Source organism: Lagopus muta, chromosome 15, assembly GCF_023343835.1.
Source record: "Lagopus muta isolate bLagMut1 chromosome 15, bLagMut1 primary, whole genome shotgun sequence".
NCBI lineage: Eukaryota > Metazoa > Chordata > Aves > Galliformes > Phasianidae > Lagopus > Lagopus muta.
The window spans coordinates 8,821,696-8,848,005 of NC_064447.1; the positions used below are offsets into that span (position 1 = coordinate 8,821,696).

General features: G+C 58.3%; 3 protein-coding genes across 12 annotated transcripts in view; 2 read left to right on the plus strand and 1 right to left on the minus strand.

The window, feature by feature from the left end:
• Positions 1–65: 65 nt before the first annotated feature.
• MLST8 (MTOR associated protein, LST8 homolog) lies at positions 66–4,963 on the minus strand. 4 transcript variants are annotated; one of them, XM_048962086.1, is made up of 8 exons: positions 4,743–4,963; positions 4,462–4,510; positions 4,233–4,395; positions 4,081–4,156; positions 1,955–2,107; positions 1,661–1,785; positions 1,312–1,475; positions 66–783 (listed from the first exon to the last, which is right to left on the minus strand). In XM_048962086.1, exons 1-8 carry the CDS (start codon positions 4,869–4,871, stop codon positions 665–667), a joined length of 978 nt encoding a protein of 325 aa, XP_048818043.1. In that variant the 5' UTR covers positions 4,872–4,963; the 3' UTR covers positions 66–664. The 4 variants fall into 4 exon arrangements, with proteins under 4 accessions (XP_048818043.1, XP_048818041.1, XP_048818045.1 ...); XM_048962084.1 differs by having other exon boundaries at positions 4,462–4,513; XM_048962088.1 differs by lacking the exon at positions 4,462–4,510 and having other exon boundaries at positions 4,816–4,930.
• A 76-nt stretch (positions 4,964–5,039) lies between these two features.
• LOC125700853 (hexosaminidase D-like) lies at positions 5,040–11,062 on the plus strand. Of its 4 annotated transcripts, none has more exons than XM_048962082.1 (15): positions 5,040–5,057; positions 7,238–7,546; positions 7,713–7,809; positions 7,917–8,142; positions 8,228–8,337; positions 8,617–8,704; positions 8,900–9,064; positions 9,142–9,325; positions 9,422–9,493; positions 9,620–9,824; positions 9,902–9,984; positions 10,066–10,144; positions 10,237–10,338; positions 10,438–10,527; positions 10,629–11,062. In XM_048962082.1, the coding sequence occupies exons 3-15, from the start codon at positions 7,715–7,717 to the stop codon at positions 10,810–10,812; spliced, it is 1,683 nt and encodes a 560-aa protein (XP_048818039.1). In that variant the 5' UTR covers positions 5,040–5,057; positions 7,238–7,546; positions 7,713–7,714; the 3' UTR covers positions 10,813–11,062. The 4 variants fall into 4 exon arrangements, with proteins under 4 accessions (XP_048818039.1, XP_048818038.1, XP_048818040.1 ...); XM_048962081.1 differs by lacking the exon at positions 5,040–5,057 and adding an exon at positions 5,206–5,462; XM_048962083.1 differs by lacking the exon at positions 5,040–5,057 and adding an exon at positions 5,477–5,496.
• Positions 11,063–13,330: 2,268 nt separating this feature from the next.
• Positions 13,331–26,310, plus strand: part of CASKIN1 (CASK interacting protein 1) — a 28,296-nt gene continuing 15,316 nt past the window's right edge. For all 4 annotated transcript variants that reach the window (XM_048962090.1, XM_048962091.1, XM_048962092.1 and 1 more), the window contains exon 1: positions 13,331–13,499. In XM_048962090.1, coding sequence (XP_048818047.1) covers positions 13,406–13,499 — 94 coding nt within the window. In that variant the 5' untranslated portion in view covers positions 13,331–13,405. The remainder of the gene's footprint in view (positions 13,500–26,310) is intronic.

Here is a 26,310-nt window from a genome sequence, read left to right on the forward strand (position 1 = left end):
AAAGCTTCCTACTGATTTCATGCTGCCGTTCAGGAGAATTTAGGTAAAGCAACTCTGCTCAGCGCTGTTGGTACAGAACTTTATTTGCCGCTGCAACCCAGGGCTGCATCTTGTATGTAGGCAGTAGATCTAGACAGAGGAACCACATGGAGTAGCTTGTGTTTTGTGGCCACGTGCCCTGTTCGATACTGGGTTGTTATACTTGCTGGGGGTGGTGGTTTTCTAAGAGAGCAGATCTCCAAGAAAGTCTGTGAAATACATATTTGAATAAAGGGACTGCAAAACAAGAAAGCAGCCGCCTTTCCTCTCTGTTCAGCCCATTCCATCATTTAGAAAGGCTGATTTTTTTCCACAAAAATCACAAGGCTGTCAACAGCAGAAGCCGCAAGGATGTCTCCAGCAGCTGCTCTGCACCCAGCTCCCCTCAGCGGCACTGTGCCTCCCATTCCCTTTTGTCCCAGCAGCCTCCCTGGGAGGCCAAACACGTTTCAGTAATGGTCTGCCTGAAGCTGAAGTCTGGTGTTGCTCCAGGCAGTTGCCAGAGTGAGTCCTCTCCACCAGGGGAATGGGGATGGCTACAAGCACATCTCAGGGTCCAGAGAGGGCGCTGGCTGTTTTCAGACAAGGGAAAACAAGCAGAGGTCCTTTTGTTCCAATACAATCGTTATCCCAACACGCTGTCATTGAAAGCAAGGCAGACGACTGCTTTTTGGTGCCCACTGTATTCTCTCTTGATCTCTCCAGTCTCCACACACCACAGTCTGGCCAAGTTATCTGAAGAGGCTGGAACAGAATGAGAAAAGAGGAGGGAGAGATATTGTTACACTTCAAGTTGTTTGTTTTTTTTTTTTCTTAGAAGAAATACTGTCCTCTTGCTTCATTCAACAGTTATGAGCATTGATGGTGACAGGCAAGGGAGCTGTGCAGAGCAAGAAACCTGGTGTTTCTGTATTGGGATTTTCAGTAATTCAGAGAGAAATTACTGTGGAAATTATAACGTTTTGAAAGAACTATTGTACTGCAAATGCTGCAAGCAGCATGTCTACCAGGTGAAATGAACTGCACAAGAGGATCATCTCTCCAGTTTTAACAGAGCATCTGTTGCCTCCTATTATAGCACAGGCTGAAAGCTGAAGGGATTTCATACAGTGCAGTGGGCGTGAGACTGGGTGCTCTAACAGAGGAGTCTTCTTTTCTTACACACACGGGTGCTCTAGGGTTTGGCAGTGTTCCACCAAGAGAACCTGCTAGGTCCTGTGTCACCATCCAGCATTGCCCCACCAGGCTGCAGGCAGGAAAGGAGGGTCTCACCTGTGACAATGTACTGTGAGTCTCCAGAGAAAGCACAGTCCCACATCCAGCCACGAGAGGTTTCCCCTGGGTTATTGCTCTTAATGCTCAGCTCTGTCATCAAAGAGAAATTTGAAGTCCTCCAGATCTTACATGTCTGATCTGCAGAACAGGTAGCCAAGAGCCTGCAAGGATAAGATAGGCACAGGTAATCTTATTAGTCATGTTGTACATTTAAAGGCCTCATTAATGCAGGCCTGGAACAATAATGAACTGAAGCCCTGTGTACTTAGTAATCAGATTTCTTTACCCCGTATCATCTGCCTTACGAGATTCAAGCTGAACTGATCTGGTGGAGGAGCACACTCACGTGGAGTCGGGGCTGAATTTGCACTGCAGGGCGTAGCGGTTGTGTGCTGGGATTTTGGTCTTGGGGATCAGCTGGGTTACCTCCTCTCCGATGCCACCTGTCAGGTTCCACACGTAGCAGTTTCCCTGTGAGGAGATGGAAGGTCTGTGGCTGGCTTTGTGGCCCTCAGCCAAAAGCAGCCCAGACTCTGTGTCCCATCACAGCAGAGCAAAACTCTGTAGTGCATGGAAACTGGCTGCTCTGCCCCACAAGGACAACCCAGAACTGTAAATCCCATCCCCTGCCCAAGCTCACCGAGCTGTTAACAGCTGCCATGTAGCTGGCATCAGGGTCAATGTGCACAGAGTTCACGGAGACTTCAGGCTCTGGAATCAGCTGCTCATTGTGGTCTGTTTTCAGGTCCCAGATGTGAATGGCCCCACTCTGGTCACCCACAATTAGCTCAGCCTGCAAGAAAACAGTGACTGTGTCCCTGTGGGAAGAACCTCCCAAACAGCAGCCTTGGAGCCAAGGTCCAGAACCAGCCCATCCAGCACCAGAGCCCTGCTCTGCTTTAAAGCATTGGGGTCCCCTTCCAATGGACTACTCCATAGCAGAGCTGGGCCTCTGCTTGCTGCTGGGAATAGTTTCAAAGCTCCTGCTCGTAGGCAAACTGCAGCCTGCTGAGCTCCCCATGCACTGACAGCAAACCAGGCATCAGTCTTACCTTGCACTGTGCAAAAAGGCTGTTTAACTTAACAGAAGTGTTGCTAATTTTATAAACCCCACTGCAGAGAACAGGTGCCTGGTTTCCAGAACTGCTGTTTGGAGCAGAAGCTAAACAACATCAGCAAAGGCCAAATGATTTACAGCATGTCTGAGCAGAGAGCATGAGGATGTAGCTTGGCCAGTAAACAGCTGAAGCACTCAAGAGCATACAGATACCTAAAGAACACAAGCCTAAGTGGGTTTTTCTCTCTCTCCCCTGCTCCAGGAGCCAGCTGAAGGGCAGCAGCTCTGGCTCCAATCCCTGCTGCTCAGAGCAGCAGACAATGCTGGCAGCTCTCCATTAAAACCAGGACGTTTTATCGACAGACTTACACTGTCCATAATTTTAGCAGAATCCCTAGAGGAGATCAGGTCATCAGGTGCAGCTAATCCTGTACCTGTGACCAATGGCTTGCTCCTGGGGAAGACAATCATCCCTTGATATATTTAGCTGACCGTGTAGTGCAGAGGCATCTCCTGGGCATCTCCTAGTCCACTCTTAGCAGCAGTTGCAAGAACAATTCTAACATTGCCACGGCTTTACCCAGGCCATGAGAAATCCCTCCGAGAGTCAGCAGCTCCGCAGCATGAATTGCACAGACAGGACGGAGTTATCTGATTAAATACTGCCACCTCTGGGCTAACTAACTGTTCTGTTCACAAGCCATTGCTCCTTCAGTAACACAGCCATAGTGATTATTCTGCATGCATGATTTATGTACAATATTTGTTTTAATGCAACACATTCTGAGTCCTATGGTGCTGCAGCAGCAACATTTGGCTGAAGTCCGTTCCAAATGACCAATCTCACATTTAGTGCAGAACTCAGCATTCTGAGCTTTTATAAAAATCAAAAGCAAAGAAACATTCCTATTATTCATTTTTTAAAAAGGTTTGCTTTGAGAAAAAAAAACAACCTTATGCTGCTTTGTCTGCAGCTCCCACCCTGCAGTACCATGGATACAAAATGGACCACATGCGTTACAAACACTGCAACGATACACATTGATTTTCACCACCATGCCCACTAATGCATCCCCACCACCCCCATTAGCTTCATTTCCTTAGCCTGAGCGACCTCTCTGACAGCTTCTGAACTGAGTGGTGGATCTCCAGCAAACCCTGAAGACACCAGAGACCTAAATGGGGCTCTTGGCCTCTGCTTTTTTCTGCTGGCAGTGCTATCCCCTCTCGTGCCACCTGCTGCCCTCCCATCACATCTGGTTCTATTCATGGGATGGTCTCAAAGGGATGAGAGTGGGATGAGAGGCACTGCGCTGTCTCCATCCAACAGCCAGCAGGTTAATTAGCACAAACATGCTCAGCAAAGTCCCATGGCTGCAGCACGCATGCTGATGCCTGCTGCAGGTGCAGAATGAGCCAGATACAAGCCAGGGACATCTGCTGGCTGCCAGCCCTACTCGGGGATGTTTGCTCCCTGACAGGGGCAGGGACACACTCTACCTGCACCAAGCCTGGTCATACAGCTGCTGCTCTGCAAGGGAGCAGATGGACGTGCAGCTGGAGCTGCTGCTGCTGATCCTGCAAAGCCACCAAGAGCTGAGTTCACGCAACCAAGACCATCAGCCTTCCCATGGGCTCAGCAATGTTTCAGACTCCCAAGCATTTAGCGAGCATCACCTTTTCCAGGAAAGACAGTGACAAATGCGTACCTGGTTGGGGTGCAGGCAGACGCAGTTAATGGGAGCATTCACTTGGAAGATCCGCTGGCATTGCAGGTTACGAGACCTGCAACAAGAAGACACTGAATGAGCCCACATGAGCCTGCAGAGGAATGTCCCCTTTCAGCAAGCCCTGTCCTCACCTGAGGTCCCATATCCGTGCCATGCAGTCCTCCCCACCCGTGTACATCCAGCGGCCGTCCTCGTGGAAGCCGACGGAGGTGATATTCTTGCTCACGCCGTCGTAGTTGATGACGGGGTTGGGGTTGTTGGAGTTGAGGTCGTACATGCGGATGTGTTGGTACCCTGCAGCAGCAAATGGGGCTCAGAGGTGCGGGGGGTACCAGTGACCCCCAGCACCCCGGGGCTCACCTGCAGCCGCAATCATGCTGCGGTCGGGCGTGATCTCCAGGGCGTTCACCTGCTGCCGGCGGTGCTAAGGGCAGCAGCGGGACCCCACAGCAGGAATCCCTTGTCACACAAACACTCCCTCTCCCGTCATACAGAGATCTCACTGCAGCACCACGTCCACCCAAACCGGGCCCCTCTCTCAAGCCGGGACCCCCCCGTGTCACACCGTAACTCCGTGTCACACCGGACTCCCCCCTCCCCAGGTACGTCCCCCCCCTCGCGCCCGCCCCGTGGCAGGATACGGAGTCCTGGTGCTGCACGGTGCGGGTGCAGATGCCGCTGTGCGCCTGCCAGAAGCGCACCGTGTGGTCGTACCCCGCGGTGGCCAGGATGACAGGATCGCTGCCCACCGTGCCCTGTGCCGCGTTCATGGCGGCGGCGCCTCGAGGAGCCGCTCAGGGCTCCCAGCCCGGTGGCGGCCGGCGCGGAGGGCGCGGGAAGCTCTGCGCATGCGCCAGGCAGCCGGCGGCCGCTTTGCGCGAGCGCGGGGCACTTTTCCTCAGCGCGCAGGCGCGCGATCGGTGACGTAAGAAGGAGCATGCGCAGAGAGCCGAGCGGTGAGCGCTATGCGCAGGGCGCGGGGGGGTTGAGGCGGGACTGCGGGGTGTAGTCAGCAGTGAGTTACCTGCTCAGCGCTGCCGCCAGGGGGCGCTGTGCTGGAAACGGCCTCGTCGCACCGAGCAGAATGGAGGGAGGGTGGCGGCTGTATGGGGATGCGGGGCACCGGGATGCGGGGTGGGGGCACGCGGGGCGCACGCGGGAAGCACACGGGGCACACACGGGGCACAAGTCTCGGGGCCGGCAGGGCTCTGAGCCAGTGCGGAGTCGGGCCCCGCCGTGCCGGTGCCGGTGCAGCGGTGCTGTCGGGCCCTTTAAGGGCGGCGGCGGCGGCCGTGGGGCAGTGCTCGTACCCGCGGCCGTGCTCGCGCCCGAGGGCTGCCCGCCCGGTACCGCACCTACCGGTAAGGGGCGCGCTCCGGGGACTGGGGCTGTCCGGTGGGTACCAGGGATGCCGTGTGGGCACCGCACCGGGAGGCGCAGCCGTTCCCCGAGGCGGGCGGTGCATCCATCTCCCGACACGGCGGGATTCGGGGGGACCGGGACCGGGCGCGGCGGTACCGGGGCTGAGGCGGGGATGCTCCGGGAGCGGGGCTGAGGGCTGGGCTCGGCGCCGTCGCCCCCGCACGCACCGCCGCGCTGCGGCAGCGTGGGCTTCGCATGGCAACGGCGGCGGGACGGCCGGGTACAGCGCTGCGCGGCTCCGGGAGGTAAGCGAGGAGCGGGGCCGGGCGCTGCGGGTGTGCGGTACGCGGCAGGTGGCCCCGAGGTGCGCGCAGCCATGCGCGGGAGCCGCGGCTGCCCTCGGTGCTGCTGCCCGGCACCAGCAGGATCTGATCCGGACAACCTGCGCTCAATTCGAGTTAGATAACGTATATTATAAACGCTCAGTCTTGGCGAACTGACAGCCTCTGTCCAAATATTTATACGCGCTCTGATCAGGAGCTGTGTTGCCATGGCAGTGCAATTAGCACTTGGTCTATTAACGGCCTTCCTGCGGCCAAGAGGTGCTGAGCTCCCCGTACCGCGGGGTCTCAGAGCCCCATGCCCTCCCGCACCCGCACTGCTCCTCCCACGAGGGCTGACGCATCGCTGCCGGGAGCATCCATCGCCAGGCGGGATGGAAATGGTGCAGGGATGGGATGGCACAGAGCGAGTGCTGCCGTTGTCCCCTGTGGCACACCAGGAGCATCACAAAGCGCATCCATGCCACACACGAGGCACATCACACGAGCGCAGGGCACAACCTGCGGCGATGGGCTCAAGGATGCTCAGCACACACCCGCACGTTGCTGCCCTGCCCTGCCCTGTGCCAGAGCCTCGTGCTCTGGGCACAGCGCGCCCCGTGCTGCCCTGCGGGATACGCTGGGTCCGGGTGCAGCGCTGCCCTGCGCTGTGCTGTGCGGGAGGAGGTGTCGGCAGGGATTAGGGTTGCATCTAGAAAAGGGCTAATTCAGAGCCCACGGCGCTGGGCGGATCGCAGCAGCTCTCCCCTGGTGCCACCGTTCTGGCAACACAAACAAAACCTCACAGTCAGCTGAGCGGCTCTGCAGCAGCAGCGACCAAAATCTTTTTTTTTTTTTTTTTTTTTTTTCAGTTTCCAAATGCAGTCAGTGCTGAATTTAACCCTAAAAGGGGCCACTCGGAGCTGCCTCACTGCTGGGGAGTCTGATGGTTATGTGCAGGAATGGGTGCATGGGATGTGCTCTGCTTCCTCAAGGAAGTGCATTGGAGCTGCAGGTGTATGTGGGTCCTAGAGTGGTTCATGCAATGCCAGCTATATGGGAACCGATGTGACTCTCTGTGTCAGAGCTGGCAGCATCCTCCAGAGTGAGGAGGTGGCACCGTGGGGTCCAAGCACTGTGCCGTGGGTCCAAGCACTGTGCTGTTCCTCTCTCTGTGAACACAGAGGGGGCCGGGCAAGGGGAACCTGCTGTTTCCTGCATTGCAAAGGCTGCCTTTTCTTTGGGATCATTTTCACAGGGTTTAGTGGATCACCATCTCAGGAGTTCTTCCAAGTGGTCTGGGGAGAGGGCGTGGAAAGACATAAAATGCATTTTTATGAATCTTACTGGTGACAGCTCTTTGAAAGGAACTCTTCCCTGTACCTCTCGTGTCCTACATGTCTCATGAGAGATCCAACATCGTTTTAATCCACTATATCTCTCCTACTCCGCAGTGTGTCCTGCAGACCCTGGACAGCACAGGGTGGTTGTGCTGTCAACCTTCTGCCTTCTGTGAGGAAAGCACTGCTCCTCCCACCGGGCTCAGACCTGAGGGTGTTTGCTCCTGCCTCGCTCAGAAGCTGAGCACAGGTCCTGGAGGTGCCATGCCTGCCCTGTGATGCAGCCCTGATCCCATCACTCTCAGCGGTGGCACAGGAGCACACAGTAACAGGACCTGCCTCACTGCTGCTGCCTTGTTTGCATTGGTGGAGCATAAGGAGGCTGTGCTCACAGGCAGAGACAAAGGCACTGGGGCGCACAAGGTAGGAGGGACATGGGATGGCTCCAAGTATGGCCCTGATGAGGACCAGAGTGGCTGAAGGGGTGTCCCCCTGTCCCTTTTCTCTATGTGCCCTGTGCTTGGGGTCTCTCTATGGCTGCCCAGCCTGGGTGCTGTGGCATGAGCAAACCTCTTGTGTGTGCACACAGCGATGGCCTTCCAGCGGAGCCACAAGCTGAACCTGCTGCGCATTGCTGTGCTGCTCCTCGTGGCCTTGGCTGGCATCAAGTTCCTCTTCCGTGACAGGTGAGGTGGGAGCAGGAGTGGGACACAAAATGGTGTCCCAGTCCTGTGGGGGCTTGGTGCTGGGGCTATACCTCTGTGCCTCCCCGGCTCCACTCTGCCCCATGCAGCTTAACCCTGCAGCTTCACAAGCACATCAGCAAGGACAGCACGTTCTGGGGGGATGCGCAGGACTCTGGCCCCCAAAGCCAGGCTGTGGAGGTCCAACCTGCAAAGATCACGGCCCCAAGGCAGGGACCTAAGCAGCAGTTCCCCAAAGACCTCAGTGCCACCGAGATGAGGCTCGTCCACCTGGACCTGAAGGGAGCTGCTCCCAGGGTCTCCTATCTGGAGCAGGTGAGGGTGCCTGGGGACCGGGCAGTCCTAGGGTCAGACTGACCAGGCTGTGCCTGCTTGCTGAGCTCACTTTGCCATCCCACAGCTGTTCCCACTCCTGTCCCAGCTGGGAGCCAATGGGATCCTGATTGAATACGAGGATATGTTCCCCTTCAAGGGGGAGCTGGAGGTCCTGAAGTCCCCCTATGCTTACAGGTGAGTGGGGCTGGTGCTGGTGGGGAGATGGCAGCACCACTGGTGGTAGTGCTGTGTGTGACTTGCATGGGCTGTGCCCAAGATAGTCGTGCTGGAGCTGCATTCATGCCTATTTCCTGCTGTACGGTGTCAATATTTGGGTCTTTAGTTCAGGCATGGAAATCCAGGAGGTGTGGGGTGGAGCAGGGCAGCTGGGGCAAGGCAGGACAGGGTGCTGCAGAAGGAGGGAATGTTCCCATACACTCTTGCCCCCATTGAGGCTGTCCCTGCCCTCCCCAGTGAGGAGGACGTTGAGTGGATCCAGCAGCTGGCAGAGCTCCACAAGCTGGAGGTGGTTCCCCTGGTGCAGACCTTCGGTCATGTGGAGGTAGGGGCCAGGAGTGCTTGAGGGGGGGCTGAGGGGTGGGATGGGGACCCCGAGTAGTGGAGACACCTCCAGGGTTGGGGCAGCCACAGCACAAAGTGGCTTGGGGCTGTGTCCCGAGTCCCCAGCACCTGTCTTGGGGATGGAGCCCTGGTTCTTGTCCTCCTCCCCCCCATGGTGGTTTTCCTCCCCACACAGTTCATCCTCAAACACACCAAGTATCAGCACCTGCGGGAGGTGGAGCGCTTCCCCAACAGCTTCAACCCCCATGTCCCAGACACCCTGGCATTGCTCAAGGTCATCCTATCACAGGTGATGGAGAAGCACAGGCGCTCCTCGTGGATCCACATTGGTGCAGATGAGGTGGGCAGGGGGTTTATATGAGACCCAGATATTGCCTGGTGCCAGGCGTGCTGAGCATCCTCAGCCCCCACATGCAGGTCTTCCACCTTGGGGAGGGAAAGGACTCCAGGAATTGGATGAGCCGCAACAAGGGTGACACAGGAACCATATACCTGAACCACATCAAGGAGGTGTTGGACTTCATCTCCACACAGTACCGGGGACTGCGGGTGCTCATGTGGGACGACATGCTGAGGAAGATCAGTGTGGGAGCCCTGCAGGGTGAGGGGCTGGGGATGGAGATGGGGACAATGTCTTGTCATTGTGGTGGAGATGTGAGTGGTGCCCAGTGTTCATGTCACTGCTCCTGCCCTACAGAGTCTGGGATAGCAAAGCATGTCTCACCTGTGGTGTGGTTCTATGCACCTGACTTTGACGCAGAGCAGATTGGTAAGGTGCCATGCCAGGACCCCAGGGCTGCTCAACAAGAGGGGACAGTCCTGGGGCTGGTGATGCTGCCACTGTGATCTGTCCCCGTCCAAGCTGTGCCTACCACCCTGTTCCCCGCTGCTGCAGGGCAGTTCATCACCAAGTACCTGGAGAGCGGCTTTGAGGCCGTGTGGTTTGCCAGTGCCTTCAAGGGCACCACGGGCCCTACACAGAGCTGGCCCCCACTCAGCTCTCACCTGAAGAACCAGCTCAGCTGGCTGCGGGTGCGTGAGGCCATGCCACGCTTCGCCCCGCTGCGCTTCCAGGGCATTGTCCTCACCGGATGGCAGAGGTGAGGGCCACAATACATGCATGCCATCCCCTACGTGACCCCATGTGAGGCCCTGGCACTGCGTTCCCATCCTGCAGGTATGACCACTACTCAGTGCTGTGTGAGCTGCTGCCTGTTGGCATTCCTTCCTTGGCGATATGCCTCCAGACCCTGGTGAACGGTGAGCTCCCTCTTCCCCCTCTTTCCACACTGCAGCATCCTTGGAGGCTTCACCCCTCTGTTTTGGCATGGCCATCTCCAGGGGGATTCACGGAAGAGACGCGGAGAAAGGTGCTGGAGGTGTTGGGCTTCCACAGCATGCAGCTGGAGCAGAGCACATGGTGCGTGGCCAGGCAGGAAGAGTACATGGAGGGATCGGATGCTGGGTTCACCACCCGTCCTGGGATCTCCCTTCTTCATGCTTTCCCTGCAGTGAGGGAAGGGGAGCGTTCCCTGGGGCAGAAATCTATCACATGGTGGAGCAGGTGAACAGACAGCTGAAGGAGAGCATCACCAAAATGCTGGAGGAAGAAAGGTAACACAGGGTTATGAGCATCCCTGCAGCAGAAGGGGCCCATGGGGCCTGGTGTGGTCCTGTGCCCCCTTGCATTCCTATCCCCTTGTGCCTCTTCAGTGCCATTAAGGGCTGGTTCAGCCCCTACCACCGCAAGCACCAGTTTGGCAACCCTCGCAACATGGAGAGCTTTGGCAGCAAGATGCTCAAGTATGTGTGGGGGCTTGGAACACCCCCAGCCCTGCAGGGGGCTGGGAGAGGGTCCCGGTTTGTCTCTGTGGCGTGTTTCCACTCTGCTCTCCCTACCCCAGGCTCCATGAAGAGTGGGAAAGCTTTGTCCGGGACCTGCATGCCCGCCTGGAGAGTATCTACTTCCCTGACACAGTGGAGGAGTGGATGGAGGAGAATGTCAACCCCTACCTGGACCCTCTGCGGGACCTAGTCCGGGATTACCGTGCCATCATCCGCCTCAACGCCCAGCCCAAGGCACCTTAGGGGCTGTGTTTCCCCATGGACTGGGCAGTGGGAGCCATGGGAATGGTCTGTTTGCTGGCCTGCACCCTTCTTCTGTTCAAGGCATGACTGTGGTTTGTTTTGTACTGCACACAGAGCCCTGGCGTGCCCCACTTCCCAATAAAGTATTTTCGTAGATGCTGCTGAGTGATGAGGGGGCTGCAGCTGTGCTCCCTCCCTGCCTGCATAGAAGAAATGGGGCTGGGAGGAACAGATCATCCCTGTCTCATCCTGTGGGGACCCCTGCTCCTCAGGGAGCTCTCAGCTGCTTGGGGCTGGGACTGAAGCTGGTGAGTTTGGTTGAAACATCTACTACAGGCAGAGAGGGGGCAGCCACTGTCCCACAGTGTAGCTGGGCTCCTGGGGCTGGCCATCTCCCTGCAGTACATCACCCAGCACAGTGAAAGTGATGCTGGGGGCAGAGGCAGCAAGGTGAGGGCTGCTCTGGGCTTTTCCATGCCTCAGTGTGCCTCGGTATGAAGGCCTGGCAGTGTCCCCCAGCACCTGCTCCACATCTCCATGGCTGCCTTCAGCAGCAGCAGCCGCCACTGACTCCCTGATGGCTGGGAGGGAAGAGAGCAGCACTCGCTTCCTGCACCGAGCTCTTCCCAAAGCCTTTCATCTCTCCCTTCCTCCCTCTCAGCCAGTGCCTGGAGCCTCCTGTGCTGGCAGTGCTCGCTGTGATGTGCCACCCTCCTGCAGCAGTGCTGCATCTAGGGGCTCTGTGTAGTGGGGGGGCGGGTCCCATGTACCCCCAAACCCACAGCTCCCTGAGTGCAGGGCACTGATTGCAGCTCTCTGTACACGGAGCAGGGATGCAGATGGTTCACTGCATGGATTTCTATTCTGCAAGGACCAAACAGACTTGGCAAGAGCCTGGAGGGAGCTGCAGGGATACGAAGTTGTCCGAGGCTGCTGCTGCAGTGTGGCTCAGAGGGGCAGGAGGGGTGCACAGCTTTGCTGCTTGGTTCTAGCTGCAGGGATCCTGGTGTCTTGGAGGCTGTGGATAGGAGAGCTTCACTGCAGAGGGCTGTGGGTACAAAGAGGTCTTTGTGGAGAAGACACGGTTATGTCCTTGCATGGTGGCAGCTCCCAGCCCGGGAACCCCGCAGCAGTTCAGGTCCCCACACAGCCATGCAGTGCCAGCCTGTTGGATTAGAGGACAGATTAGGCAGCGTTTTGTGCTGGAAACCTAAATGTCCTGGATTGGAAAGTGGGGGTGGGGAAAAGAGAAGCACCCTGGTGGGGGGTCACCCAGAGCAGGGGGGCTGCAGGGAGAGCCAGGGGCTGCAGAAGGTGTCCTTAGGCTGCAGCCTGAGGGTATGGACGGGCCTGGGGTGGGCAGGGGCATGGCAGTGGCAGGGGAGCTGTGTTTATATTTGGATGTTGCTTTGCACTCCACATCCTTTCTTCTGCTCCATGCACCTCTCCATGTCCTGCAGCTGTCTGTCCCCATATATTGCTCTCTGGGATATCCTGCAGCTGCTCACCCCTGCTGTCCTGCAGTGACCTGTGCATGTCAGTGGGGTGCCAGCCTTTTGGGGTCTGCAGATTGGTTATCCCTTCTGTCAGCGTGCTTCCAGAAAATGTTTATAAATAAGGTGATAGGTGCTTTATATATATAAACATAAATATTTATGTATGTATAAATAAGTTTGTATATAGGTTATTTTGGCAGAGCTGGGCCCTTAGTGAGGCTTTTAGGCAGTAACTCACCCAAGAGAGAGAAATTTGAGTGTGATTCTGTGCTGTGTTCAGCTCTGACCGGACGCCGCTGGCACATTGATGGGGCCATCCATCATCACCCCATTTCCGAGCCTGTTTGCAGCATCTTCATATAGCCAGGCATCCCCTCCCATGTCCCGATCATTTAGGCCACAAAAAAATTGCACGGAGACATATGTCACCAGCTACTGCGTCCACGGCAGTGGAAAATTAGGCAGCAATCAGGGCTTTATTTAACGAAACGGGAAAGCTGCTCAGCCCGGTTCCGCTATCAGCCACCCGGGGGCCGGCGGCGGTGACTGCAGAGGTCGGGCAGAGCCGGGACAGGCCCTAGGCGGGTGGGGGGCTGTCGCCGGGCAGAGCGGCGGGTTCGCCCCGCTCCGGGGTCACTGATTGCTGCCACCTCCCCCGGACTCGGCACCTTCCCCAGCTCCGGGGAGGGGATCCCCGCGCCCCGCCCGCAGGCACCGGGGTGGCCCCCCCGCGCCTTCCTCCTCCCCCTCCTCCTCCTTTTCCCCCTCCTCCTCCTCCTCCTTTTCCTCCCCCCGTGCAGCCAGACCCCTCCCCGCGCGCTCGGGGCGGCCCCGCTCCTCCTTGCGGCCCCTCCCGGGGCTCCCCCTTCTCCTCTCGCATCGCCCCCGGGGTCGCCCCGGTGCGACTCCCGGTGCCCCCCGCCCCACCGCGCCCCGCCCCGCCCCGGGCGCCCGCCGCCCCCGCCTCCGGAGCGGACTGGGAGGGGGGGCCCGCGCCGCGTCGCGCCGTGCGGAGCCGAGCCGAGCCGCCCCTCGCCGCGCCGCGGAGGATGCTCGGGCCGTGAGCCCGCAGCCGGCAGCTCCGGCGCCGCGGAGCCATGGGCAAGGACCAGGAGCTGGTGCAGGCGGTGAAGGCGGAGGACATCGCGGCCGTGCAGAAGCTGCTGCAGAGGCCCAAACCCGGCAAAGCCAGTGAGTGCCGCGACGCGGGGCCGGGCCGGGCCGGGCGGGGGCGACGGCACCGCGGGCATCCCCCCTCCTCCCCGGGCATTGGCACCCACCCGCTGCTCCGGGGGCCCGGCCGAGTTGCGCCGTGCCCATCGCCGGCACCGCGGCACCGCGGGCGGGGGCCAGGGGGTATTCCCGGCGGCGCCCCGGGGGCACGGCCCGGCCCGGAGGTGGGAGGATATGGGGGGCTGCAGGCGGCGGAGCATCCCCGGGCGCTGCGCGGGGCTGCGAAGAGCCGTGTGCGCTCTGGTCCCGGTGCGGTCCCGGTACGGCCCCGCAGCAGCTCCGATACGCCCGGGGCAGGCAGGCAGGCAGCGGCCGGGCTGCCCTTGTCCTGTGCTCGGAAGCAGCCCGCGGGGGGATCGGGAGGGACGAGGGGCTGCGGCCCCAGGGTAGGGCTGGGGGCGTCTGAGCATCTGTGTACAGTGTGTCTGCATAGACCATGCATGTGTGTGCATGGACAGCGTGTGTGTGTGTATGCACCAGGACTGCCGGTGCTTGCACACAGCTGCGTGTGCCTACGTGTGTGCAGCTGTGCTCGTGTACGTGCGTGTTGGGGTGTGCATGTGTGCCCGTGTTTGGGTGCATGTCTGTGTTTGCGTGCCGGTGTGTGCCCTGGCATATGTGTGTTGGGATGCGTCTGTGTTGGTGTTTCTCTGTGTGGGGGTGTTTGGATGCATCTCCACGGGTTTCTCCCTGCGTGCAGCTCTGCATCAGGGCTTTGCACACCTCGGTGCGTGCACACCGATCTGTGTGTCTGTGCACGGGGCTGCGGGGGTGTAGCCGTGTCTTGCTGCGTACGTGTGTGCAGCTCCCGGAGTCTCTGCTCGGTGTGCATGGCTCTGTTGAGGCGTTTCACTCGGGACTGAATTATTCATGGTGCTGATGCAGCCGCAGGTTTCTGGCCTGGTGTGCGGGGCCAGGGGCTGTCCCTGAGTACAGAACCACAGCACACAGCCCCACTGCCACTGCGCCCTGCATCCTTCCCTCCCAGCATGCCATAAATGTGGGCACCCCATGGTCCCAGTGCCATATAGGTTCGTGTGCTTTCCCTTTTGTATACTGGGGTTTCTACTTGAGCAGGGTATTGTGCTCTCTATGTCCTGGTGCTGAGCAGGGCTGGCCCTCATGTCCCCTCGGTGCCGTGCAGGGTAGTGGTTGTGATCCTGTGTCCTGAGCTGTTGGCATGGTGTTCCTTATGTCCAGATGCCACATAGGACGATTGTGGTGTCTCGCATGTCCCTGGTGTTGCCCAGGTGCTGTCAATGCTGAGGGCCTGTGTGGGGAGAGAACAAGCTCCAGCTGTGAGCTTCATTCATCCCAACCCACTTCAGGTGCTGCTGATTCCATGGCCTCAGAGTGGTGTGTGATGATGGGATTGTGTGTGGCCCACGGCACTGTCCCCCTCTCAAACCCCACGGCCTGGGTGCCCAGCTGGCGTTGCTGTGGCAACAGGCAGTGGTGCCAGAGTGCTACCACCTCCTCCTGCATCGCATTCATCTCTCCACAGCCCTGCTGCATCTTCCACTGCAGAGCCCATGGGCTGGGGTGGCTGTGGGGACTGGCAGTGCTCTGTGTGCTGGGCTTACAGGAAGGGGACAAGGGACATCCCATGAGGTCAAAGCCCCTCCTGTCCCATGCCTAGCTGAGCTGCATGCCTCCAGCTGTGCCAGAGCCTCTTGTGCTGTGACTCCTGCTCCTCACAGAACCCAACCTGTAGTGCCGTGCTCCTGGTGTGGGGACACGCGAGCAGCCCTGCAGCAGGGCTGGGAGATGCAGAGCACCACCGGGGTGTCCCATATCACCATCTCCTCTATGTGCACCTTCCTTGCTCACCTTGGGCACTCCCTGCACTCTTCGGCACCAGGAAGATTTGTAACTCTAGCTCTGTTATCTGGATAATATCCTATTCATGTGGGGGTTTAATAAATGAGATTTTAAAAATCCCTGCGTGAATTAACACGGGTTACCATGGTGACGTGGGGCCCAATTTAGCAGAGTGGAGTAAGAGTTTGTGGGGCCCATGCCGGCCGCAGCGCGCACCGCGCTTGCTTCCCGGGCATCCATAATTGATGAGGTTGTCTGAAAGTTACGCAAATCAGATGCAGGGATTTGGCAGCAAACTGTTTCCCTCCCTGTCCCCTCCTCCCTGGTGCTACCTCGAAGAATTGTCATGACTTGGCGTTTTCGCTTCTGTCCGCAGCTGGGGCACTGTGGGGTGGGATGGGGGCCCGAGGTGTCCCCAGCTGGGTCTGTCCTGGGGCGCTGGGCACCAGGAGATGGGTTTTGTTGTGTTGCTGCAGGGGACCCTCAGCATTGGTATTTTGGACAGATGGGCTCTGTCTTTGAGATACTGCTGCCACAGTTGGCTCACCCGCTTTGGAAATGGCTTCTGTAGGGCCCCTGCCTTGACCTGCGGGATGGACCCCTCTGCCCCAGTTTCTCCCACCTGCTGGGCTGGGGGTTCTGTGAATCACTTCTACATGCAGCAGGTTGTGTGGCACAGATGTCCTGGCTCATGTCCCCATGTGCTCTGGGTCCCTTTCTCCAGGACACCTGGAGCCAGGCTCAGGAGACAGACAAGAGGCTCAGCACCTCACACAACTCTCTGCCACGGGGCCCAGCCCAGCTTAACCCCCCTGCCATGGAGCACAAGCATCTCTCAGGATGCCTCTGCCCTGGACAGCAGCATGACTGTGTTGCTACCTGCACTCCGCACCGTGTCCTGTGTGGCACTGGTGGGACCATGAGTGAAGCGGCTGGTGTAGGAGCTGGGCAGCTCTGTGCAGGTTGGTGTATGGGGCAGTAAGCAGCATGGGTGGATGTTGGGACCAGGAGGCAATTGCAGCTCAGCAAACACTCTGAGGCTGCCCCACATTGGGCACTGCATTCCCGGGGCACTGGGCACCTCCAGGCATAACACAGCTTCACCTGCTGCTTCACCATGTGAAGGGGTCAGCAGGTGGAAGCCGGAGGCAGGAGGCAGGAACTGGACCCTTTGGGGCACATGGGGCCCCCACAGAGCCGTGTCATGCCCAAGGCCCAGGACACAGCATCCTGTCCTCTGATGCATCCTGAGAGGTGGCCAGTTAATTCTGCTTTTTTTTTTTTTTTTTTTTTTTGCCTGCATTTGATTGCATTAATAATCTCCTCTGATAACAGTATTTAATAAAACCAGGCTAATATGGCGCAGTTAGGAAATGTCTTTGACATTTTACAATTCAATTTCCATGCAGTAAAAGGCAGGGCAGCTGCAAATCCAATTCTGGTGCAGTGCACAGGGCGCGCGTGGCCGGCGACTGCCAGAACAGCCCTGTTCCCCCCATCCCTCCAGCAACGCAGGAAACTTCCCCATCCATGGCTGCTGCTTGCGGCTCCTGCTGTTGCATATCCCCTGAGTGCTGCAGGGATAGCCACGTGGGATGCTGCCCTCTGTATGTGTTACGGACCATGGGGAGATGCCCACCCCCAGCACAGGGGATGAAGTTGGCTCCCACTGCTGCAATGCTTAACAAGGTGTCAGTGCTTCCCTTATAAACTTCTTTTCAGGGTTTATAACTGCGTGTGAAGCCTTGCTCCGAGCAGGGACTTGGCAGCCGGGAGCACGCCGGCGTGCGCCAAGTTTCCTTCCAGAGGGGGATTATTACTCAGCTCGGGGTGACATGTATTTATTTTACATTTTCTTGCATCTCTCTCTGGCCGGGCCAAAGCTGCCGGCACAAACCCTCCCTTCCTGCTCCTGTTTTGGGGCCGACTGCAGGGTCTGGGCAGCAGGGAATGCAGGCTCCCAGTCCCGGGCTCCCGTGCTGGCCTGGATTTCCTCATGTCACACCGGGTGAATTCAGGGCTGCACCAATTAGTCCTTTGCTGCAGGCAGGCAGCCTCTTGTGTTGGGGCTCTCAGGGTGCTTCCCTCGCGGGGACCTCGTACTGTGCCACCGTGCTCCCTACAGCCCAATGCTCAGTGGTGGGGGAAAACTCTGGGCATGGCCCGGACCAGGCTGGGCACCAGTGGCTTGGCGTCCTGGCAATGCCACCAAGAGCTCAGGGTCCTGGCAATACCATAAAGTTCTCGGGGTTGCAGCAGTGCCATGGGACCGGGTGCTGCATGCAGCCCCATCTCCCCCTTCACAGCCGCCGTGTGGTTTCCCGTAGCCAGCCTGGCGTCTGGCTCTCCTGCTCTGGCTGCTCTGCCTTTAACCCTTCCCTTCCCCTTGCAGGCACTGGGAAAGGCCATGATTGCATCTATGGATCAGTGAGCCCGAGTGTCCCCAGATCTCTCTATTCTCCTGTGCCTGCAGGGCCCCACTTTGTGACCCAGCAAAGGCGATGCCCATGAATGTGGCTGTGCTCAGCATGTGGCAGGCAGGAGCTGTGGGGTGCATCATGTAGGATGGTGATGCTTGAGGCTGTGTGTGTGTGTTAGCTTCCACATTGCTCCTGTTGCTGCCAGCATGCTCTATTAGTGCACTTTGTGTCTCAGGGACTGCTGCCCCTCCTGCTGAACACTCACCATAAACCTGCTCTGCATCCTCTTTGCAATGCAGGTCAGCTAAGGGTGTCTTTCACAAGTCTTCAAAGCACTGTAGGGAGTGCGTTAAAGAATGGATTTGCTGATGTTTAATGGCCGGTCTGCATTACTGCTGGACCAGGCTCCTGCAGGCAAGGAAAGGAGGCTGGGATTCAAAACCTGCTTGTGCTCTGTTCGGATGCTGCTGCTCTGTTGCTCTGTCCCTGCTTTGTCCCATTGCTCCAGAGGGGTGCTCTGTGCTGGGCCAGTTACCAAGCTTGTGTGCTGCACCAACAGCCACCTCTGCCTGATTGCTGTCCCACCCTGCAGCAAGGACATGTGCAGGACAGCACATCGTGCCCGGGCAAGGAGCAGCGCTGCCAACAGGTCGGCTCTCATGCCAGGCTGAGAGGGATCTTTAAGCTGTAATGAAATGTTAATAGTATTTTCCAACTCAATATGGGAGTAGAAAATGAGGTGTTTAACACTGGGCTCTGCAGCGACAGGAGCAATCAGCCTGAAAAATGGGAAGGCAGGGATGCAGCACCATCCCCGCACAGCCTGCTGCTGTGGCTCTGTAACGGATGGGTGCTGTGCCCAGTGCGAGCTGCGTGGCCAGGGGAGTGCAGGGCTATGGGGAGCGGCCTCTCCTTGGGCCCTGCCAGCAAGGTCACCATTCTGTGTGGTGACAACTGTCCCTATTGTGAGGACTGGGGTGCTGCAAGCTGCTGGGATCCCAGCGCTGTGCTGTGCGTGGGCCCCAAACAGCTGGAGAATGAGCAGGTTGGGGTCAGTGTGCAGCCATAGTGAGTGCTGCCATTCTGAGCATCATGCCTGCAGCTGGCTGCTCCGCACTGGCTCTGCTCTGCCCACGTGTGTGTGCATGCATGCATGTGCCCCATCAGCATCCATGTGCAGTGTGTGAGCCTGTGCCTGTGTGCTCGCCTCTTGCAGCCATGTGTTCCGCATGCCTGTGGCCCCGGCCTGGCGTGGGGCTCGACACTGGGGCCAGCTCTCAGCAGCAGAAGCAGCCGCCGGCTGATCCCTTCCAGATGTGGCTGTCGGAGGCCCAGCTTGCACCGCCTCCTCACTGAGGCCCATGGAGGTCTTGTTCCACTGCTGCTGGCATGCACAAAGCAGCACCTGCCCGGCTCCTGCATTGCAGCTGGGCTGTTTATGGCGTGCTCCTCACAGCTCCGTGCTGCTCGGCAGCAGCTCTTCTGGCTCTCTTCACTCCAGCGTTCACACGCTCTGTGATTCTCTCACTGAGCCCTCACACCCCAGCTCCCAAACCAATTCCCTGCAGTATGTGCTGTTGTGGTGACACTGGGGATACTGGGGAGTGATCCTTGAGCCCTGCCTGTGCCCTGTAGAGCTGTGAGATCGTTGAGAGCAGCATGCCTCTGCTGCAGCCCAGCTGTGCGTTCCCATGCTGTGCGGTGGGCATAGAGCAGTCTGTGGTGATGAGTGGACAGGGACAAATGATGGCACTGTGGGTGCCGTGTTTGGTGCAGACCCCAGGGCTGATGTATCAGTGTGTGGTCTGGGAGCTCGAGTTATGGCCCTGCAGCAATGCTCTCTGCATGCACAAGTACGGGTGCTGCTGTGTACATGGGGAGCTCCCCACTGCTCCCCAGCGATGCCCACAGCTGGATGGTAGGAGGCCAGGTAAAAGTGTCTACTCATTAGTTAATGATGCTTTAAGGTGCACAGAGCTGCCAGTCCCCTCCTGCAGCCCAATTGGGCTTCCGGTGCTCCCCACCCTTGGGAAGGGAGCGAGGGGCTGGTAGAAGTTGTGTGGACATGGACAGGGCCAGGCAGGACTGTGTCTGTCCCATGCAGTGCCAGCACCATCCCCATCTCCGCCTCCCCCTCCATGACCTGTGTGTGCCCTCCAGTCCCGTGCCGTGCGGCAGCTTCGGCATGTTGGCAGTAACTCCTTCCAGCCGGTGTGATTACTGAAAATTACCTGTTTAACATCACCCTGGAGCTGGGAGAATGGATTTCAATTAAGGCTCCATGAAAACGGCACCAGCAGGGATTTGAGCAGAGCTGGGGGTGGGCGTGTGGCTGGCGCAGGGCTGCTGATGCTGAGCCCTGTGCTGCCCCTGCAGTGCCGGTGCCACCTCCCTGCTGCTGTCCCTGTGGCTGCAGCTGTGGGGGATGGCTTGGGGGCAATGGGAGTGACCCTGGTGTGTGGCTCAGCTGGGCTCCCTGGCACGTGGCAGAGGTCGGGTGAGGATAAGGCCTGGTGATGCGTAGCAGCAGGGATGCTGGTGGGGCCACTGGTGAGCGCAAGCTGGTGCTGGTGGGCATTGTGGGGTCTCATACAGGGGCCTGGGTTTTGTTGGTTTGTGCTGGGGGCTGTGGTCGAGGCAGTGGATCTGGCCCCAGCCATTGGCTCTGCACTTGGTGCTCCCAAGCTCCTCAGCGCCCGTCTCTCCCTGCGTGCCATCCTCCCCCATTGGTGCCATCCCTGGCAGCCTGGAGGGACAGCCCGTCCTTCCTCCCTTTGGTTCGGAAAGTTTCCTTTTTATAAAAAAAAAAATTACAAAGGAGTCCCCGCTGCCTCTTGAAAGCTGCATTTAAGTTGCTTCATTCTGGCCCCAGGGGACAGCCCTGTGCTGCTGCAGCACCGTGACTCAGGCTGCCACGGCCTATTGATTTTGAAGTGCAGATTTCTTGGCTCCCTAGGGAAGGCTCTGTGCAAGGGCCGGGGCATCAGGAGCAATCATTGCCCACAACTCCACAGTGCCCCTCAGCGTCACCCTGGGCCTCTTTTTCCCTGGAGGAGAGCCATGCTGAAGCCGCCGCAGTCGTCCTGTACCCTGTGCCTTGTCCTGAGCTGTGTCAGTGTGCTGGGATGACAGTGGGATTGGTGACATGATGGTGGAAAATCTAGGGTCTTGGGGGGCAGTTTGTGATGGGCAGTGGGTACCCAGCTGTGGTGCAATGGATGTCCATCCAGCTGTGACTGGCAGCTGTCTCATTGCGGTGGGTGCTGGGGTGTCCATCTGTGTTGGGCCGTTGCTGTCCAGCTGTGTTGAGTGGTGGATGTGCAGATGTGCAGAGCAGTTGTCATCCAGCTGTAGGGGCACCGAGTGCCCGGCTGCAATGGGTCCATCCCAGCCCCAATGCCTCTTTGCCCCAGGCAACCCCTTCCCACGCATCCCCGCTACAATCGCACCTCACCAGCAGTCCGCCAGCTTCCCGGTGCATTATTTATACCGTCAACATTGATCTGAAGACGATAATGGCTTCATTAGCATCTCAGCATAGCGCGGGGCTCGGTGCTTGGCCCGACCTTGGCTGCAGGAGAACATGTGCTGTGCTGTTGGACAGTAGTGAGGGGCGGTCTCCTATGGGCACAGCCTCCCCACTCCTCACCAGCCCCAGCCTTAGCACCCCTATGAGGTCCCCACGAGCACAGCCACACACTCTGCCCATGCACACACCCTTGGGGACCCAGTGACACAGAGCAAATTGGTCGGCTCTTGCCAGGGCTCCTTGTGCAATGCCAGCTTTCAGCGCCCGTTGTTTGTGTGGCACTCGTCAGCAAGGATATAATTAAGAGCAGCTATTTTGGATGCTTCCTTTATCTGGCAGCTCACAGTGATGTTGCTGCAGGATCCCCCCGCACCGTCTGAAATTATTGCTGTGCTCTCCAGATGGGAACATGGTGCTGGCAGGATGTGGCCGGGCTGGGAGTGGACATACAAAGCAAAGGGAATCCGTGGGGTCATCCCATTATCTTGGGCTCATTAATGACCACCGAGGTGGGGAGGCAGAGGGGCAGCCCAGCTTTCCCCTCATTAGATGGATGTTGATGTGGAGCAGGTTGGAGCCACCTGCTCGATGCAGACACCTGCTCCCTGCAAGCTGGCACACTGTGATCACCCCAATGCAACCTGGCGGGAGCAGGCAGCTCTGGGGTGCCCAGAGCAATGGCACTGGGGTGCAGTTGGCTGGGCAGCATGGCTCACCCTGCAAATGCAGCCCTGCACATGCAGCTGCTCGTGCTGTGCTCACTGTATCCTGCCCTGCAGGAGCGCGTGGGGCGGGAGGATGGGGTTGGTTCCTGCGCGCCGGGCTCTGAATCCAAGCGTACATTTAGCTACTGTGATCCCGTCATTTAAGTAAAGGCATTTATGAGAGTAGTAGCTGGGATTAGCTCCCCGAGGCGGTGTTTACATGCAGCAGACTCTGTTTATAGTCAGTGTCTATGGCAGATGTCTGCGTCTCTCTGCGTGCACAGCAATCTCTGGCTGGAGACAGTCCGGCCGTGCTAGGCTTGCTGGATCCCAGGAGCAGTGCAGTTCCTTCTTCTGATAGGGTCCTGCCCTGCCTCGCATTACCAAGTCCCCATGTTGCTGCAGGATACACAGACATCAACTGCTGGGCCATGGAGTGAGGGAGAGCAGGGAGCCAGGCCCAGGGAGCTTTGTGCTCCCGCATGGCACATCCGTCATCAGGACAGTCCGTGGGGACATGGGGATGCCCTCAGGAGATGGTGTACTGCTGGAAAGCACTGAGTGCTTGTGTGTGCCTGGTGTTCCCCATCACTGCTTGGGTGCAGGTGAGATGCTGCGCAGGTGGCAGCAGGCTCAGCGGCTGTGCAGAACTGCACTCTCCTCCCCATCTGCCCATTGCCTTTTGTGTTCGCTCTTTTTAATTGGCAGCGCTCTCTGCTCCTTCTCTTTTCCCTCGTTAGTTGGAGTTTCCTGGTTCTTCTGTGCCATTAATGAGCTGTCTTGTGTCTTGCCCCCTCTGAGCAGTCTGCATCCCACGCCATGGCTGAGGCTGCAAATCTGGTAGCATGCATGGAGTGCCTTCCTGCTCCTGGGACATCCGTCCTACCCCAAGCCCCTGGATGCTGCAAGCATCCAGCCATGCTCTAGCTGCACTGCTAAACTTTCTGCACCATTCTGCCATACCCCGTGCCAGGATGTGCTGTTGGCTGCATCTCCAACTGAGAGCCAGCACAGCATCTGTACTAATCAAGTATGGGTCTTCGTTACAGGAAGGGCTTAAGTGTAGGGCTATGGGGTCATGTGCCCTCAAGGGTTTTTCCCACAGCCCCCAGGAGCCTTGGTGCTCCTAGCTGGTGTGGTGCTCTGCTAGCCCTGACCTGCCTGCTGCTGTTGCAAAGCTCTGGTAAGGGCCCTGGTGCAGGCACAGGGCTGGTTCTCTATTGGAGACAAAGCTGCATTGGCTCCTGCCATCTGAAGCCATGGTGAGGGCTGCAGGGGTGCCAGCCGTGCACTGCACCCCTGTGCCAGATGGCACCTGGCTGCCAGCAGCACCTGAGGGTGCACTGTGGGAGGCACAGAACCACCCCCAACTGCTCCTCCTGGGGACACCGGCAGCCACTCCAATTTCCATCAGCCCATTTGAGGATGTTATCCCATCAGTGTGAGCTGCCTCCCAGCCCAGCTGTTAGAAGCTGAGGAGTCGTGCTGGGGTCCGTGCTTGCTGCAGCCCTGCCAGAGTGAGGCGGGTGCTCTGCTGCTGCCAGAGCTTTAACAAAAGTCAAACCGCTGCGCGGCTGGAAGTCACTGACTAAGCACTTGGCACGAGCATTTATTGAAGTGCTAAACAGATTTTGGCAGTGGCAGCCTCTTCTGCAGGTGCAGAGAGAAGAGTTTCTCTGCTCTGGTTTATTCAGCATTCGGCCAGCACAGGTTTGGCCAAAGCTGGGGTTGCAGCTTGGGCACCATGTGGCACTGCCCTGTGAGGACAGGGCTGTCACTGTGCATGTCCCTGCACACAGACACAGCAGCTCCGGGCTGGGTGGGGACAGTGGTGATAGCTGCTGCCCCTCATGCTACCGGCACTGCTGCTCCCTGCCTGCAGCTGAAGGCTGAGCTGCTGCATCCTCCGGGAGCTGCATCCCTGATTTGGTTTTAAAAAAGGCACTTTGGGTCTTAATAGGAGATAATTAGAAGCTGCTGGCTGGGAAATGAGCCTGTGCTGATCCCAGCTGAGATTGCAAAAGTGGTTGCACGGGGATCGGCATCATCTTGGCATCACTGCTGCACCCCACAATGTCGATCTCCTGGGGAAGCCCCTCGCTGGGAGCAGCCTGTGGGAGAGGACAGGCCCTGCTACCACTTGTCCATCTGTCCATCTGTCTGTCCTGCAAGCAGGGCCCATCCTGGGGCCAGGGCTGAAGACTGGACCCAGTGTTGCGTGCCAGCCTGCTGCCTTTGTCCGCCGGCGATTTGCATCTCGCAGGGCGGCTCGGCCCCTCTACTGGGAGCAGCTCATTGGGGCAGCAGCGGGCAGCGGAAGCAGCCCTGGGCACCTCTCCACCAGCCCTGAATGGCACCTTTGTTGGGGAGCCTGGCGGCAGCCATGGGCTGGCGGGCACCCACTCAGCCCTGGTGCTGGAGACTCTGCTGCAACTGGGATGGGACGTGGGGCTGCTACATCCCTGAGGTCTGGCTGCACCAATGGGGATTTGTTGCTGGAGGGTTTTGTTACTGTGTTAAGGAGGGTGGACTGCCAGGGCAAGGGGACTGCCTTGCCATGGGGGGCATGCTCTAATGGTGTGGTTTTTGGGAAGAAGGCAAGTGGTCTGGTCTGGGTGTACTGGGGGCCTCTGGCCCTCCCCATGCCGTGGGGACCCTGTGGTGCCCCCACCCACCATGTAGCCGCCTGGTCACACTGTGCCAGGAGAAGATGCTGTGAATCTGATGGATGGGAGCTGCTATTTGTTGCTATTCAGAAGCCATCCTCTTTATCTATCATCCATCGGCCCTGGGCTGCGCTGTTGTTAGCAAATGTACGGCTTGTTGGGCTGTCTGGCGGCTGATGGAGCGCAGGAGGGAGTGAGGGCAAACAGAGCTTGGCAGCATCCGCGTGGGCAGAGAGAAACTTCTCCCAGTGCCTGGTACCATCCACCAGGCGTATCCCTCCCTCTGCAGGAATGAGACATACATGAAGGGGTCAGTTAGCTGGGATGAAGCTGTGGGGCCCATGTGGGTCAGTGCCATGCACAGCGCTGGCTATGGACAGGGATGGCAGAGCCTGATCCCCATCCCCAGGTGCCTCATCTGCATGCGCCTGGCCCTGTCTGCACCACACGGACTGGGATTTAAAATTCAATCAGGGCTTTACGTGCCAGGAGAGACTCTGGCTGCTCAGCACTGGCTTTACCTGCGTTGCAGTGAGACCTGTCCTATGCTGCATTGATTGAATGGGACAAGGCTGAGGGCACAATGCTGCTACAGGTAAGGGGGTACAGCCCCCCCCAACCCTGGTTCTGCATCCCTTAAAGTGTGCTGGTGGATGCCAAGAGACCCTGGTGACAGAGCAGGGTGCCTTTGGGGGCTGGGACCCCACTCTGAGCCATTAGCCACTGGCACATGCAGACCCCACGGTGGGCCAGCAGCAGCTGCTTGCTGCCCGCACCTGGCGAACATCCCGCTGTGCCCGATGTGCTGACACAGCCCTCTGTGTTCTATAACTGAATACTGTGTTCAGGTGCTGATAAGTATTGCAGCCTGCATCATGAGCAAGGATCCAGCAGCCCTTCCATAGTGCTCTCTCCTCCACCTCAAATTGCCCCTTGCAGGGCTGTGCCTGTGCTGCAGCACCTTACCTGGCTGTGCTCCCAGGCAGAGGAGCAGCCTCTGATCTGCTCTTCCTCAACCCTCAGTGAATGATTTCCCCAAGGCGTGGGGATGCACTGCTGCCTGCTCGCTGCACCGCGCACACGGATGGCTACAGCTGGGTGACGTGGGCAACCCGTGGTCTGGGGTCACTGTTCCTCCTCCCCTGGCTTCACAGCCCTGGGCTGTGCCCCCCCACCTCAGAGGGCTGCAGCTCAGCCAAGCCTTCAGCCTCGCTCCTCCTCCTCGAGGCCCCAGGAGTGGTGCCACAGCTGAGCTTGGAGGTGTCCCATGTCCCCATGGCTCTGTTGTGTTCCTGCTCTGTTACAAGGAAGAGCACTTTCACTGAAAAGCCTGACTGGCGTTTGTGGATAAATCTCATGTAAATCTCACTCCATCCCTCCTTGCTGCGCTAATTGGATTGCTGCGAGGGACTCCATTCTCCCACGCGTTTGGTTGGAGTCGGGCAGAGCAGAGGAAGGCAGGGCAGCACCACGAGTTTTGAGGTGTGGCAGAGTCCTGTGGGTAAGGGAATGGGAGGGAAACCCCATGTCAGCTGTGGGGCTGTCAGCAAGTGGTGGTGGGTAAAGCAGCACTACCCAGAGCTATTTGCTTTGGGCATTTTGATGCTTGCAGGAGCAGCTTTTTCCTGG

Excerpts from the sequence above, each read along its gene's own strand:
- MLST8 (XM_048962084.1), bottom strand. The coding sequence starts at position 4,871 with ATGAACGCGGCACAGGGCACGGTGGGCAGCGATCCTGTCATCCTGGCC. Across the intron at positions 1,476-1,660 it reads AAATTCAGCCCCGACTCCAC|GCTCTTGGCTACCTGTTCTG; the intron begins GTGAGTGTGCTC and ends TTATCCTTGCAG. Across the intron at positions 784-1,311 it reads CTCACAGTACATTGTCACAG|CCTCTTCAGATAACTTGGCC; the intron begins GTGAGACCCTCC and ends ATTCTGTTCCAG.
- LOC125700853 (XM_048962082.1), top strand. The coding sequence starts at position 7,715 with ATGGCCTTCCAGCGGAGCCACAAGCTGAACCTGCTGCGCATTGCTGTG. Across the intron at positions 8,143-8,227 it reads GGGTCTCCTATCTGGAGCAG|CTGTTCCCACTCCTGTCCCA; the intron begins GTGAGGGTGCCT and ends GCCATCCCACAG. Across the intron at positions 10,145-10,236 it reads CAGCTGGAGCAGAGCACATG|TGAGGGAAGGGGAGCGTTCC; the intron begins GTGCGTGGCCAG and ends CTTTCCCTGCAG.